The sequence below is a fragment of the Battus philenor genome, unplaced genomic scaffold (assembly GCF_028537555.1).
Source record: "Battus philenor isolate CCGP_79_NKW_IND1 unplaced genomic scaffold, ilBatPhil1.0.hap1 SCAF_34, whole genome shotgun sequence".
NCBI classification, from domain to species: Eukaryota; Metazoa; Arthropoda; class Insecta; order Lepidoptera; family Papilionidae; genus Battus; species Battus philenor.
In genome coordinates, this window is record NW_027181698.1 from 631,378 (window position 1) to 646,732 (window position 15,355).

At 41.9% G+C, this 15,355-nt stretch overlaps 2 protein-coding genes across 2 annotated transcripts; both read left to right on the forward strand.

Annotated features, from left to right (window-relative positions):
• Window positions 1-905: 905 nt before the first annotated feature.
• On the forward strand, window positions 906-3,172 carry LOC137927574 (uncharacterized). Its single transcript, XM_068771349.1, has 2 exons — window positions 906-1,057; window positions 1,126-3,172. Exons 1-2 carry the CDS (start codon window positions 906-908, stop codon window positions 3,170-3,172), a joined length of 2,199 nt encoding a protein of 732 aa, XP_068627450.1.
• A 70-nt stretch (window positions 3,173-3,242) lies between these two features.
• LOC137927575 (uncharacterized) lies at window positions 3,243-4,331 on the forward strand. Its single transcript, XM_068771350.1, has one exon. It carries the CDS (start codon window positions 3,243-3,245, stop codon window positions 4,329-4,331), a length of 1,089 nt encoding a protein of 362 aa, XP_068627451.1.
• Window positions 4,332-15,355: the final 11,024 nt, after the last annotated feature.

Below are 15,355 nucleotides of genomic sequence, written 5' to 3' on the forward strand. Positions count from 1 at the left end.
ACGAACCGTCATTTTACAAACTGGACATTGTTAGAACTGGACATCGTTAAAAATAAACAAGACACCAATGATTTAAAAAAAATAATCGTGGTAGTTAATTGACTTCAACTTAGTTTTAAATGGTTTATGATGTAAGTCTTTTAATCTGTTTCCTAAAATAGATCAAGTGGCTTAGTAAACAATGAGACATGCAAAACGTAAGCAAAAAAAATCTTTTTTCGGAAATATTAAACGTCAAATAAAGACACGGACGCTAATGTTTGTGAGATATAGACACTAGTGATAAAAAAAATACTGTTACGTATATCATGGTATACTATGAAACACATCACTTACCATCATATATACCTAGCTCTGGATCATATGGAGCTTCTTGTGTTATTAAAAAACATCTTTTAAAGAAGTTAATATGTTAATAATTGGTTTTATTTTATTTTTCTATTCGTTTAAATAAAAAAATGAAATTAAGTACGTTAAGAAATAAAGTTTACTTTTGCCGGTTAAAATGATAAATTAATACAAATTATATTATGATTGAGTCATTAACAATTCAATGACAATGACAAATAAAAATAAAAACTTAAAAATAAAATTAAAGAAAACTTTTAACGTGTGCCGTTGTTATATTGATCTAGATCAGAGTTCCCCCCCGTGTGGAGTTGCCAGACCTTCCATCGGGCGCGTCCCCCGGGTGGCGGATAGGGGAACGCCACCCAGATATGGGTGGTATCGGACATGTTCCGGCGTGGACCAAAACTGGCAGGGTTAGGGGCGTACCATCGGTTCTTTCCAGAACCGAGAAACGGCCAAGAACTGCACAGTCCCAGAGACGAGCCGCTCAGGCTTGAGGTAGCATCCCGTGCCCATCTTTAAGAGATGGGACAGAGGATGTGACCAGTGCGGTGATGTGCCAGCTGCACTCGGCTTCTGCCGACACCGGACAACCCGTAATCCCAGTTGGGACCGGGGGCTCCGTACCTGTACGGAGCTGCGAGGAAGAAAACCTCTTCAAAAATAACCCTTATCCCAAGGTTGGACCGTGCCGATGGGATGAATGGCTAGAAGAGACTTCAGCCCACAAGCAAAAAAAAAATGGACGCAGTTAAACAAACTAATTTTGCCCAGGGTGGTACCAGCGATGCTGGGGAATCCACCCCTGGGCTTTGCCCAGGCAGCCCCGCCGTATCTGGGGGGGGGGGGCAAAAACTTGCGTCGCGGCGACGCTTCAGCGTCTGCCGCTGGGCCGTTAACATCCGGGGCCCAAAACTTAAAAGAGCCGGAGGTGCCGGGCCGTCCATCAGGCCCGGTACGTGATAAGCGCGGGCGATCTATGCGCTCCGCCGATTTGGCGATGAGTACGGCCGGAGAAAGCGAGGGCGGATCAGACGCCTCTCGCGCATCGGTCGGCCCTGGCGCGCCCTCAAGGGCCAGTAACAGAAAATCCAAGCCTCCGAGCCCTGGTGCTGTGGCCGCAAAATACGCGGCTGCTTCTGCCCAGGAGACCGAGGGCACGGAAACGGTCAGCGGAACCGACAGTAAGGAGGAGGGACTCTTCGACCCCTCTGTGCAGCCATCGCGCACTAGGTCGAAGAAAGGGCTCCCGAGTCAGGAGCAGTTGGCTCGCGAAATGCGAGCATGTGCTGATCCCCGGCAATATGCAGAGGCCAACCTCCCGGCTATCGAGAAGATGACGGACCGGTCCAGTAACCTCAAGGGCACATACGTGCGTAGCCTGAGGCTCGTTGCGCGGAACGTCAAGGCAGCATTGGAGGAGATGTCGCGCAGGACGGCGAGCGACTCCACCGTCGAGAAGTTAGAGCAAGAGAACGCAGAATTGCGTTCTCATCTTTCCAGCCTTTCCGCGAAAGTGGAAAGCCTCACGGTGGAACTTCGTCGCGTCCGTAGTGCTACAACGGAGCAGGCCAAGGCAGCTGCCCCTCCGCCTCCGCAGGCCCGGCCGGCACCAGTGTCAAGGACGTCCGCGTCTACCGAAGAGGGGCTCATGCATCGCATTGGAGCCCTCATCGAATCGAAACTGGCTGCCTTCGAGGCCAAACTGTTCCCCGACAGGGCAATAAGGCCGCCGTTGGCCGCCAGTAGGACTGGACCGCGTCCGACTCAGTCGGCCGTCCCTCCCGAGCCGCTCGCACCGCCGCAGCCTCCACAAGGACCGCCGGCATCGCAGCCGCCGCGACCACGGCGGTCTGGGCGCCCCAGGAGAAAGACTGCGCCTCCTCCTGTGCCGGAACTGCCTCCAGTGACAGCACCGCTTCCGGCAGCGTCGGCGACCACGACTCAGGGCACCTGGATTGAGGTCGCCCGAAAACCCAGGACGGCATCACGGCCCGCGCCTAGTCCGAGTGCTAAACCGCCTGCCGCACCCAGGAGCCGCGGGACCAAGAAGGCGAAACGAGCTCCCACTACGGCGGCCGTGACGGTGACGCTGCCGGAAGGCTCCAGCTCCACCTACGCAGAGGTAGTAAGGGCGGCGAAGGCCAAGATAAGGCTGGCGGACCTCGGCATCGAGGCTCTGCGCCAAAAACGTGCCGTGACTGGAGCGCTCCTCTTAGAGATCAGTGGAGAGGATTGTGGCCCAAAAGTAGACGACCTCGCGGCGAATATGCGTGAGGTCCTTCGCGATGTGGCGGTCAAGATCAGCCGCCCCGTCAAGACGAGCGAAATCCGCTTGAGGGACCTCGATGACGCCGTCAGTCCGGGCGAGGTCGCGGAAGCAGTGGCAGAGGCGGGCGGCTGTTCGGTGGACGACGTCAAGGTCGGGGACGTCCATGCTCTGGTGAATGCGGGGAGCGTGCGTGTGGGCTGGGGTTCGGTGAGGGTGGCACCCCTGGAACCCAGACCCATGCACTACTTCCGGTGCCTGGAGAAGGGACAGGTCGGCACCAGGTGTCCCAACTCTGTAAACCGGAGTACGCAGTGCTTCGCATGTGGCGAGTCTAGGCACAAGGCAAGAGAGTGCGTGTCATCCGCACTCAAATGCCCTCTGTGCTCAGACCTTGGGTTGCCCTCTAACCACCGGCTGGGTAAGAGGTGCGGCCTAACGCCGGGTAAAGGCAGAAGGAGTAAAAAGTCTCCGCCTGCGACCACCAGCACGGCCGCCGCAGCGGCACCGACCGCAGCGCCGGGCGTAAGCTCGGACATGGAGGTCGCTTAGACCTCTATTCCCGCCCTTCAGAGTCCTCCAAGGTAACCTGAACCATTGCCGGAATGCTCAGCACTTGCTGATGCAGACCGTCGACGAGTTTCGGGTTGCCTTGTCAGTTGTAGCGGAGCCCTATAACGTGCCTGACCACCCTCGTTGGTTCGGCGACGACTCAGGGTCCGTAGCTTTCTACTGGAGGGGCGGAGAGGGTACCCCACCCTGCACCTTATTATCTAAGGGACAGGGCTATGTCGCCGTTAAATGGAGTCCCTTGGCCATGATAGGCTACTACGTGTCTCCCAGCAGGTCTCGCGCCGACTACGAGGAGTACCTGGATAGGGTGGCGGACTGCGCTGCGGCCTGCCTCCCCTGTCCGTTGATCTTCCTTGGAGACTTCAACGCCCACAGCAGGGCGTGGGGGAATACTAAGGACGATCCGAAGGGAGACACCGTCTTGGAGTGGGCGGCCGGACTGGATCTCCGACTTGTCAACAGGGGATCCGTCAGCACATGCGTGTGCTGGCAGGAGGAGTCGGTCGTGGACTTAACATGGGTGACTCCCGCTGCAATGCGTATGCTATCGGGCTGGCGGGTTGCAGAGGAGGTGGTCACTCTTTCTGACAATCGCCACATCGTATTCGATGTTGCGATCCGCAGGCCCGTCGCTGACTTCAGCGGCCGTGATGGCAGCACTACGCGATGCTGGTTTTTGAAGCGGCTAGACAAAGACCGGCTAGAGGCCGCCGCCTGCGTCGCCGATTGGCCGAACGCCGAAGAGGTTCTGTCCGAACCGGAGAGGGGAGCGAACTGGTTCCGGGAGACACGGACGCAAATTTGCGACGTCTCGATGCCCCGGGCCGGTCGTCCCAAGCGCGAGGCGGTGCACTGGTGGTCGGCGGAAATTGCGGAACTCCGCAAGGTCTGCTTGCTGAGCCGCCGCCGGTACACCCGAGCCCGAAGGAGGCGAAGGCGAGCTCCGGAGGAGGAGATGGCCAGACTGTACAGGGAGTACCGGGCGGTTACAAAGGCGCTGCAGAAGGCAGTAGCGAGCGCCAAGGCTCGGTCCTGGGCCGAGCTCCTGCAGGGACTCGACTGGCATCCGTGGGGGCGTCCATACCGAATGGTGTGGGAAAACTCCGGCCCTGGATGCCCCCGACGACGGAGACCTTAGAACCGGTCTTTCTGAGGAGGGTAGTAGATACTCTCTTTCCGGATGATCGGTCAAGTCCCTCCGCGCGCTCCCCGGCACAGCCGTGGGAGTGGACGAATGAGACGAGGGTAACGGCGCAGGAGCTGGATCGAGCCGTGAGCCGCCTCAGAGCGCGAAACATCGCGCCGGGGTCCGATGGAATACCGGGTCGAGTCTGGGTACTCAGTCTGGCGTCTTTGGGGGGTAAGCAGGCGGAGCTTTTCACGAGCTGTCTCCGCCGAGCCACGTTCCCCACGCCTTGGAAGTAGGCACGATTGGTCCTCTTGAGGAAAGAAGCCAGGGCCGCAGAATCTCTCTCTGCGTACCGTCCCATATGCCTGCTGGACGAGTGCGGCAAGCTGTTCGAAAGGATACTTGCCGCCCGTATCGGCGAGCATCTGTCTCGTGTCGGTCCCGATCTCGCCGACTGCCAGTTTGGCTTCCGTCGAGGGCGTTCGACCGTCGACGCGATCATGCGCGTCCGGTCCTTGTCGAAGCAGGCCGTTTGTCGGGGTGGTGTAGCGTTGGTGATAAGCCTCGACATCGTCAACGCTTTCAACACACTGCCCTGGGATGCGATAAGGGAGGGACTAATCCAGCACGAGGTCCCTCCCTGCCTGCGAGGCGTCAGCGGCGACTACTTGCGAGACAGGTACATCGTGTACATGGACCAAGACGGAAGGAGGAACCGGAGGGAGATCAAGTGCGGGGTGCCGCAGGGGTCGGTCCTAGGACCACTCTTGTGGAACGAAGTCGAAGTCGTCGTCGCTAAAATACGCGGGCTGGGGTTGGAAATAGCGCCAAACAAGACCGAGGCGCTATGGTTCCACCGGTTGCCTCGAACGAGGGAACCTCTCGACTCGCGCGTTCGCGTCGGTGGGCACGATGTCACGGTGGGGCGGTACATGAAGTACCTCGGCCTTACTTTGGACAGTCGCTGGGGCTTTGAAGAGCACTTCGATCGCCTCGTCCCCCGGATTGAGAGGATAGCGGGTGCCATGCACAGACTGCTGCCTAATCTCGGGGGACCCACGGAGGAAGTCCGCCGCCTCTATGCAGGGGTCGTACGGTCCGTAGCCTTGTACGGGGCGCCCGTCTGGGCAAAAAGGCTGGCGATTCGACGCTGTAGAACTAAGATCTACAGCGTCCAGCGGAGGATGGCCAAACGGATCATACGCGGATATCGCACGATATCGTTCGAGGCGGCGACAGTCCTGGCGCGCTTTCCGCCCCTGGACATTCTGGCGGAGTCGGATGCGAGGGTCTACGACCGAGTCCGCACCCTCCGCCGAGACGGCGGTGGCGAGCCGGATCGTGTGCTCGAAGCGGTCAGACGGCAGGAACGGCGCAAGGCGCTCGCGACGTGGCGCGCTAAGCTCTCGGTAGAGCGCTAAGCGCGCAGACGCGTCGTTGGAGCGATCCTGCCCGTCTCCGGCCGCCCAGGATTCCGCCTCGCACACGTTCGCGGTCTGCCCGGCGTGGCAGTCGGAGCGGCGGATTCTGGCGGACGAGATCGGACAGGACCTTTCCTTGCCAGCAGTCGTGTCGGCGATGCTGAGCGGGTCTTCGGCGTGGAGGGTCGTGGCCTCTGTTTGTGAGACCGTCATGGTCCAGAAGGAGGCGGCCGAACGGGATCGGCAGAGGACAGATCCCGCTCGGAGATGACGCCATCAGCGCAGAGACGTGCCTCGCGACGGCCCTCCGGTGAATGGTGGTGAATTCGACGTGGTCTCGAACCATCGTGATAGCACCACGAGGGTATCGGAGGTAGCGTATCCACGCATACACCGGGACGGGCTATCGAAAAATAGCACGGCGCGAGGGAAGACCGCGTAGCGATCCCTGACCGGGAGATACCGCGGTCCCCCGTTTAGCGCAGAGGGCGACCACCGGGGGGGGGGGGTTAGTGGGTAAGAATCCCACATACATACATAACATGTATCTGTTAGGTAAAATATACGTAACATTAAATAAACATAAAATAATCTATAAATAAAATAACATAAGCAATAAGTCAATATTTTTAGTGAGAAGGATGAACCTGATGCTTTAATAATAAATTATCAACATTTGGCGTCAATTTTGTAAGGGTTAATCTCCTCGGCTAATGATGTCCAGTCTGTGGACCCCCATTTTCATTTCATGGACCCCCAAATTTTTTTTCGCTGACGTAGACCCCTTGCATGTTGAAAAGTGGTCTATATCGACCCCCAGGGGTCGATATAGACCACTTTGGGAATCACTGATCTAGATAAATGTTAATAACATTCAAATATTTTGCCGAAATAGAATAGAACATTACAAAAAAAGAGTTTCAGTTGAATTAACTAAAAATGAAATCGTGTGTCATTAAAATAAGTATTTAAGATATTAGAGCTTATTTAGAAGAATAATAATTTTGGTATACATAATACTCGTAATATAATAATTTCAAAATTATGATATGAAACTTAAAAAATATGAATAGGAATGCAGAAATAGAACTGAAATAAACATTTCCGTAAAAGAATAATAAATGAAAAGAGAATAAACGTTGTAAAACATAAAGAAAAAATTTAGAATATGTTTTGGTATACAAACAATGGTTTAATTAGCAAAACTTTCTAGTAATTTAAATAAAATAACATTTTTATAAAACCTTACTATCAAACGAATTATTTTTTATCTTTTTAACTTATTTACCTAAATTTTCGATTTTATAGGGCACATGCAATATTTTCACTTAATCAATTTACGTTGAACAATAATATAAAGTAATAATTATGAAATTAAATGATTAAAAAAGTAAATTGTGGAATAAATAAGGTAGTTTCCGGACCTTTAAAGTTATATGTATGGACACGGAAATAAATTGTAACTTAATTATAATTATCTGTAAGTCAAGTTGTTCGTAGAATTTATGTACAGAACTAAGCAACGTCTATTTAGTTGTTAGATATTAAGGTGTATTAAAAACAAAATATAAAGTAAAATGAATTGTATGTAAGTATTCATTTAGACAACTCGAACTAAACTTATGCATGATTTAAAAGTGGGAAAGTTAAAATTAAAAAAATTAAAAATCAAAATTACAACAAAACATTGGCAAATGCATGTGATGTCTGTAATGTATCATATTTGAGTGTTTTACCTAGAATTTGAACCTGCACTACTGTCGATGTACATTATTTCGAGAAAAAAATTATGGCTAACACAAAAAGGTAAAAAGAAGTTGGTCGAACTTTATCGGTTTGTTATTGTTGTTTTAGAGATATGGTGATCCGAAAAGTGACAAAAAATAATATAATTGAAAGTTGACAGTAATCATAATAATCAAAGTAAATAACAGTAGATAGCCTTAATCTATATCTAACCTATACTAAATCCGTGGTATATGAATAGTATTTACAGTCCTCGGAATTATCAAGTGCTTAATTCTATTGGTTAGACTTCCCGTGTTATTAATGTTATAAATGTACATGATCTTACAACTAAATACCTATTCTAAAACTATTAACATACGAAATTACGTAAAACTGTTTGTACAAACTTAAAAAAAAAAAACTAAAATAAAAATATTCAAAATAAAAAAATGTTCTCATTTTGAAATTGAAAGAGATGCTAATGAATTTTTACCAACAATATTTTTTCTAATTTAAATTATAACGGAACAAATGAAAAATGGGGGTCTACGTATTATATTATTCTTATTATAGAATATTAAAAAATACTTGTTGGAAAAAATAATTTAAAAAATAAGTAAATTAATATATCAATTGAATTAGAAGTAACATCTAATTACCTAACCCTAAACTATTCTTTAAAATTCTTAACTATGCATAAAGCGATAAACTATAAATTTCGTAGATGCTACAAGAAGTGCTACGAAGTTAACATAGTGGATGCAATTATTGTCGAAGCAGCTGTATGTTTGAGCGGTGTAGGTTTTGACGGCTAACTCTACGGCATAGAGACTGGTTTTGTGTTTTTATAGTGTAATGATGGAGACGAAATTACCAACACTTATTTACATGTATATCCTAATAATATTATAAAATTAAACGTGTTCTTTGTAAAGCTTTAAAAAATACCTTAGACAAAGTATTCAATAATTGAATTAATACTACGTAAATAAATACAATAATTCTAATTATTTATATAATAAGCAATTCGAATTTTGAAAACGCTATTTATTATTTCTAAAACAATTGATTTTTATACAGGTGTACCATATATTAATTGACATGTAAAGACCCATACGTTCATCATTTTAAAGCTCTTACACACATAACCAATCATCCTGTATGTTCAAAACAAGTAATTTTACCAGCTTATAAACTAAAAGCAACAGATCCGAGAAGCGCGGGGGTATGTCATCCGATCGTTTGCCTTTGGAAAGTTTAGTCGCTACGGAGCGCTCTTCGGTAATGGATGTATGTTGTATAATCGTGATTTCTTTAATTTTACGATTACTTTTAATAAAATTAATTTTTTTTAATATCTATGTTTAAAAAATACTAACTTCTAAGTTGGTTGGTTTGCATTAAATTGGCTGTTATTTCTATTGTGTGTTAAATAAGATGAAAATTTAAATAAATTAAAATAGTGACTATTGCTTCTCAATACTTGTATGAAATTTATTTTTATATTCACAAAAACATTAACCACTTTCACACATAAATTATTACCAAGATCTAAATAAAATTTTTATTTTATTTAATTTTTATTTTAATTAGGACTCAATTTCGTCGAGTGAATGAATTTTTCTAAAGGATATGTATACGCTTTTACCATAGTATAAGGGTGGCCCAACTTCGGATCGCGAGCCACATGCGGCTATTTGAACGATTATTTTTGGCTCCGATTACTTCAGTATTTAAGCTTACATACCCTATGTCAGCTCCTGGGAAGTCGAAACAGAATAATAATTATTATTCCACCAAAAAATTAGCGATATCCAAAAACCGGTCATAATTAAATAACCGGCATCTATAGTATTATCAGGAGTGCTGTCATATACGTGTGCCATATCTAACTTCAATACGCATATTTTCTACTTTTGTCATATAATTTCAATAGATATAATTTTTGTAAAACGAGTATTCGTTTGTGTGTTTTTAATGCGTAACAAATTGCGGCTCGCAAAAAATTTCAAATTTCTATTTATGGCTCGAACTATCAAAGAGCTTGGCCGCCTTAGTAGCCACCCCCATAGTATCTCAGATAATGTTAAAATATTAAAAGAAGTTTTGTGTTTTAGCGTTACAATACTGTAAATAAGTTTATGGCAGATAGTACACCTTGAGAATTATGTGTTTACCTTAGGCTCTTTTAATGTTAATTAAATATGTAATTCTATATATTTAAAAAATATATATTCATAGTTCCGCTAAATTTCTTTCGTTTGTTCTTCTCGGGTCTGAAGTACTTATTATCCGAACAGGTGGAAGACTTACCTTAACTTCAATAAGAGATGTAACCCATTTTATGTTTAGCTTCACTTAAATTACGTCACGTTAGACCTATGCTAACAGCATTATGACCTTGTTTATAGATTAATGCTATTCTCCTGTTCTTAATTAATAATGATATTTATATAGTCCTTTATTCAAATCTTGCAAAAAATAACATTTCTCGAGCTTGCTATGCTTGCTCGATTCCGCCTATTTACGTTTTGTAGGTCTGTTTACCAGTCGGCAAAGGCCTCCTCCAAAAGCTTCCGCTTCCATTTTTGATAAGTAACTATACCGAGTGAACATTATGTTTTGTTATTATGTATGCGTCTATTAAAAACGCTATTTTTTTCTTCCTCTTTTCAGCTGACGGTCGACCTCTGCAAGGCATAGCCACCGCCAAATATTGCCAATATACTCTAATTATTATTTTTCGAAAAAAAGATGCTTCGTAAAAGTTGAAAAGCGTTTAATGGTACGGTTTAACGAAGTCAAGCCTGTGTCTCGTATCCCGGGGCTTTAATACACCGATTGGAGTTAGTAGGGTTGATAGCTAGTATTTTGTGAAGGGTTGCAACAATATTCTGAACACGTTTTAAGGGCTGGCGCAAAAAATTAAACTTTCTTTCGAATAAAAACTTACTTGAACGTCTGATATCTTTTTAATCTAATTTGAGGTAATTAAACTTATGGTCTTATAATAACCCTGAATGAAGACCGTCTTTAATCTTTTTTTTATGTCTAGCAGTGATAACCGTACTATCAAAAAAATTATGATGAAATATTATAAAAACGAATATATGCACAATTTTGTAATAGATACTCAATCTTGCCATCAATATTGTTCAAAGAAAATCAACAATTTGTATTATATATTGTACATAACAGTTATTACTATTACAAAATTTTATATAAATACATTAAGATCTCCGTTGGCTGCAATGCAGTCTTTTAAACGTTGAGGCCAGCTATCAAAAGCAGCACGCACTCTTTCCGTAGAAAAATTCTTAACTGCCAAACGTATGGATTCTTTTAGGGACTCCAAATTATCATGACGTGTAGAGCAAGCCTTACTCTCTAAGACTGGTGAAATCAAAGTTCAGTGGATTAATATCAAGACAAGATGATGGCCAAACTTCCTGACCTGGCGCTAATTCTATCTGAAAGAAATGTTTCGTTACGGAAAATGGTACTGTTAAGGGGTTTAACTTTCTGCTTAATAATGGTATCTTGATACACTTTTTCCGATGTTTGATACATTTTTCACGAAAATATTGCTGATATTCCTTCATAGCTAATACCACACTAAACTCGCACTGAAGTGATAAAACCTACATTGTACTCTGTTGACTAATTGAGAAGCTTCTTTAAAACTGTCACTTTAGATGCGGTCATTTAGTTTTATTGCAAAATTTAAAAAAAAATCGAATCCATAAACAAAATTTTTATGTGGCCTTCCTTTGTGTACCACTTAAGTAGTTGTTTTTTTTATCACCCCCTTATTTTTTAAATTATCAATTAACAAATTACCTGTGCGCCTCTTATAGGTTACAAGTCCTAAGTCATCTTTTAATATTCGCGACATAGTACTAAGCGCTATTTCCTTTGATAATTTTTTTTTCTTATGGACAGGATTTCATCAAATTCTTCTCCATACTGCTTTGATCGTCGGTTTTGTACGAACACTACGTGGATGGCGAAATCTTTTCCTGACACCGATATTTGACTTGTATCGAACGTATACAGGATTTTAAAATTTTGTGTTTGGCACCATTCCTACTTTATGTAATGCAATGACAGCGATTCGGTTCTTTTATCGCCCCACTCCATTTTAATATCAAAAAATATTTTACAGTATAAAGGTACGGAAATAAAAAGATAACACAATAAACAACCATACAAAAATCTCCCTGATGAGATTCCGAATTCAAAGGTAATGTTTTGTTTATTTGTAATTATTACAGTATTTATGGCTAGACTGAGTATATACATAAATAGCGACGACTGACGACTCGGTTTCGTCTCAAGATTATGATTCAAGATGTGATTTCGTACTAAGTTAAAATTGGTTAAAAAATTACAAAAGTCTATATAATACCATATTTATATGGTTTACTATCGTTTCCGATCTGAAACGCTATCTAGACTTCGTCACTTCTTGGTAAAGAATAATATAAAAAAATAGTCATTTACTCTTTTTTTAAAGAAAGTCATATGTTTAGCAAAATACGTATTATTGATTTATTTTTTGGCCAAAGAGCTCGTGAACGTCATAACTTATTTCAAAGCAGAAAATTGCTATGAACATACTGTCAAGATATACAATGTTAGTAACGGGTGTTTGTAATCATAGGTGCATAAAATGATAAAAAAATTTCTCAAATTTTTAATAGGACCGGTAAAAAGCGACCGGCATCTAGCGTCTTTTGAAGAACTTACCAAACAAAGTCTTCTGTTCTTTTTTGTTTCTTCCTGCGCTGCATTTGCTGATCCCTTGCCTGAACTTCTGACCCTTAAGGCACTACCGGCCATCTATTCTATGCACTATAATAATATGCCTGCACATTGCTACTTCAATTGAGCTATGTGGTTTATTAATAAAATAAAGATTACTTAGTGCTCATGGACTCTTGTTTCTTTTTATTCAAAAATTGATTTGTATATCTGCTTTTAAGACCAAAAATCCTATTAGATACAGAGTCTTATGTTCCGCATTTAGTAATGCATATGAAGGCACAGATATAAAATTTATATATGCTACAGATAAATAAACACTGCAGATAATTACCTCAAAGGATGAAAACGATTAAGTAAAGATAACATAAAGGTGAATGAAAAATACTTATTTTTTCATACTATTCCAATGTTTTAACAGCGGTATTACATTTCAAATAACTTGTTACTGAAAGAATATTTCCAGACCGTATTTCCGACGAATGCATGGAAAACTATTATTTATTCTTATCCTGTGCGCTTTCAAAAAGCATTGGTGAAAATCTCGTAAGCGTTACACTGAGCTAGCTGCCTGTGCACTGAGAATTCAGAGGTCAATTTGTTAATTCATTCTTTGTTATTTCGTTGTACTTCAGACAGGATTACGAGTTTCATTACATCCTCAAAATACGCGAAACGAATTGGTTGCATTATACAATTTCTTACTTAGCTAATTAAATTAAAATACGAAATTTGTAAAAATTTCGTATTTAGAAATACTAACCTTTATTTCTTGTCAGCAAATGAAATCTATATCTATATAATGTTATAAAGGGTGATTGTTTATAGTTAAACCTTTGAAGTGGTCAATATATAGCTTATTTTCTATCAATTGATAAATAGTGCACTCTATCTATAAATCCATGGTTACTGAAATAATTAATAACATATTGATAATATAGTCATAAAAAGCCTTATCAAAATTATGATTAATGCATAATCAATTATTGTTTACTATCTATCCCTACACACTTCGTACAGCTATAATAGCCTGACGCTTTCTAATAGAAAAAAAAATTAAATATTTTAGAGTCATCGTTTAACATTGTTTGATAGAAAATAGGTGTAAAAGCTTAAAACGTTTTTGATGACAACTGAGTTATACATCAAAGCCTTGAAAGCTTTCACACTTATCGTAAATGAAATATCTTTTTGCAATACGGGATCGGCTATTGCCATTAATCTGAAATTCCTGCAAATAACTCGAAATAAAATAATTAAAGTATTGTGTAAATACCATAACCGCACACCGACCACACAATTTTATTAAAAAGCTAAAATACACAATTACTAACTTTACGCATAATATACTTTATGCAAAAACACAGCATGTTTATAATTTAAAATTTAAACAGAGATAAACTACAATGAATTATTGTCAGAATAAACTATGAAAATAAAACTTTATTATTTGAAGAGATACAGTTATACCATAACATACCCAATGATTTGAAGAAATGTAATCATATTGTAATATTTAAAAAAGAACTTTAAAAACATGTGTGCATAGATTATGTATCCGCCCAGTTTTAAAAATATTTGATATAATGTAACATAGTATAAAATTATCATGTATAGTATTGAGTAACATGGATCTGGCATTTTATTGTAAGGATGAATAATTATTTAACAACATATTCTTCTTTCATTCAAACATTTGTTCCGCTCGAAGACGGCGTCTGCTTTATTTTTTTACCGATTTCACAAATCTTTCTTTACAAATTAATCGTAGTTTCAGCTAGTTATTTAACAATATAAAATTTGACAACAATGTAAGATGTAGTGGTGTGAAGGATTTTTAAGTAATTATAAAGGTTGGGAATGAATCGCTCTACTAATATATTAAAGAACAAGATCGAGTAAATGTGAGAACATTTACTTGATCTTGTTCCTTAATATAATACACAAGAACCAGTCTAGTTTTTGTAGGCTCTTCTCAAATCAGCGAGCGATTGAAATCCACGTGGCTATGAGTTGAAGTATGCTATAGTGAAGCTCAATCTGATTGCAGTTTCTTTTAAAATGAGCCTCTGACATATTTCGCCTTTTTAAAAAATTACTGTATTAAGTCCCTTGTGCAATGTTTTAATATGTTATAAGATTGTAGCTGCCATACTTGAAGCTGTAATTAAAATTGCTAACCCATGAGTACCGACTGACGTGTCACACTATGAAATAAAAACAATCGTTTTTTTGATAGGCATCGTTCATGGTAACACCTAAATTGCAACATTATACCGCGTTGACGAACGAACGAACGCGGATGACCTTAAGTTATACCCTGAGGTCACCTGTTTGAATGACTTAAATTTAATACAGGATGATTTCGACAGACTTGATGCATACTGTAAACGCATAACTTATACCAGAAAGGTTAATGTAATACAGGCTGATTTTCACATAGGTCGTAACTATCTTGCTTCTGATAACACCATACGGGATTTGGGGCTGTATCTGGACACAAAACATACTCTCGACAGACACATTGACGAAGTTATTAATAAATCTTACCGCATGCTGGGTTTTGTTACACGTATAACAAAATCCTTCAGAGCGCAGAGATACTTTCATCTATCTTTATCAATCTCTAGTAAGATCTCACTTAGAGTATCTATCCCCCGTTTGGAATCCACTGTATGCAGTCTACGAAAATAAAATTGAAAGAGTACAAAAAAAATCCTTTGTATTCTGAACTACCGAATGCATTGCCCCCGGGATTCTTATAAGATGTTTTTAAACAGATACCGAATGTTATCATTGAAGGATCGACGTTCTCTAATGGACGCCACTACACTTAAAAATATTTGTGGTGGCAATGGTAACTGTTCGGAACTGTTGTCCGAGGTAAATTTTCGAATTCCTGCAGCAAGAACGCGTTCTAGATCTCTCTTTTTTATCAACTGCTAGAATAAATATCAATTAACGTACACCAGTGCGGTGGTTACACAGAATGTGTGACCACCGCAATTCATATATTAGTGATATTGATATATTCCCGTGATCTCTCGTATCTTTTAAAAGACAATTTCATTCGAAATTATTGAATATACACAATATAATTTAAACCTCATTGGAACGTGA

Excerpts from the sequence above, each read along its gene's own strand:
- LOC137927574 (XM_068771349.1), top strand. The coding sequence starts at position 906 with ATGTGCCAGCTGCACTCGGCTTCTGCCGACACCGGACAACCCGTAATC. Across the intron at positions 1,058-1,125 it reads CCGTGCCGATGGGATGAATG|GGTGGTACCAGCGATGCTGG; the intron begins GCTAGAAGAGAC and ends AATTTTGCCCAG.
- LOC137927575 (XM_068771350.1), top strand. The coding sequence starts at position 3,243 with ATGCAGACCGTCGACGAGTTTCGGGTTGCCTTGTCAGTTGTAGCGGAG.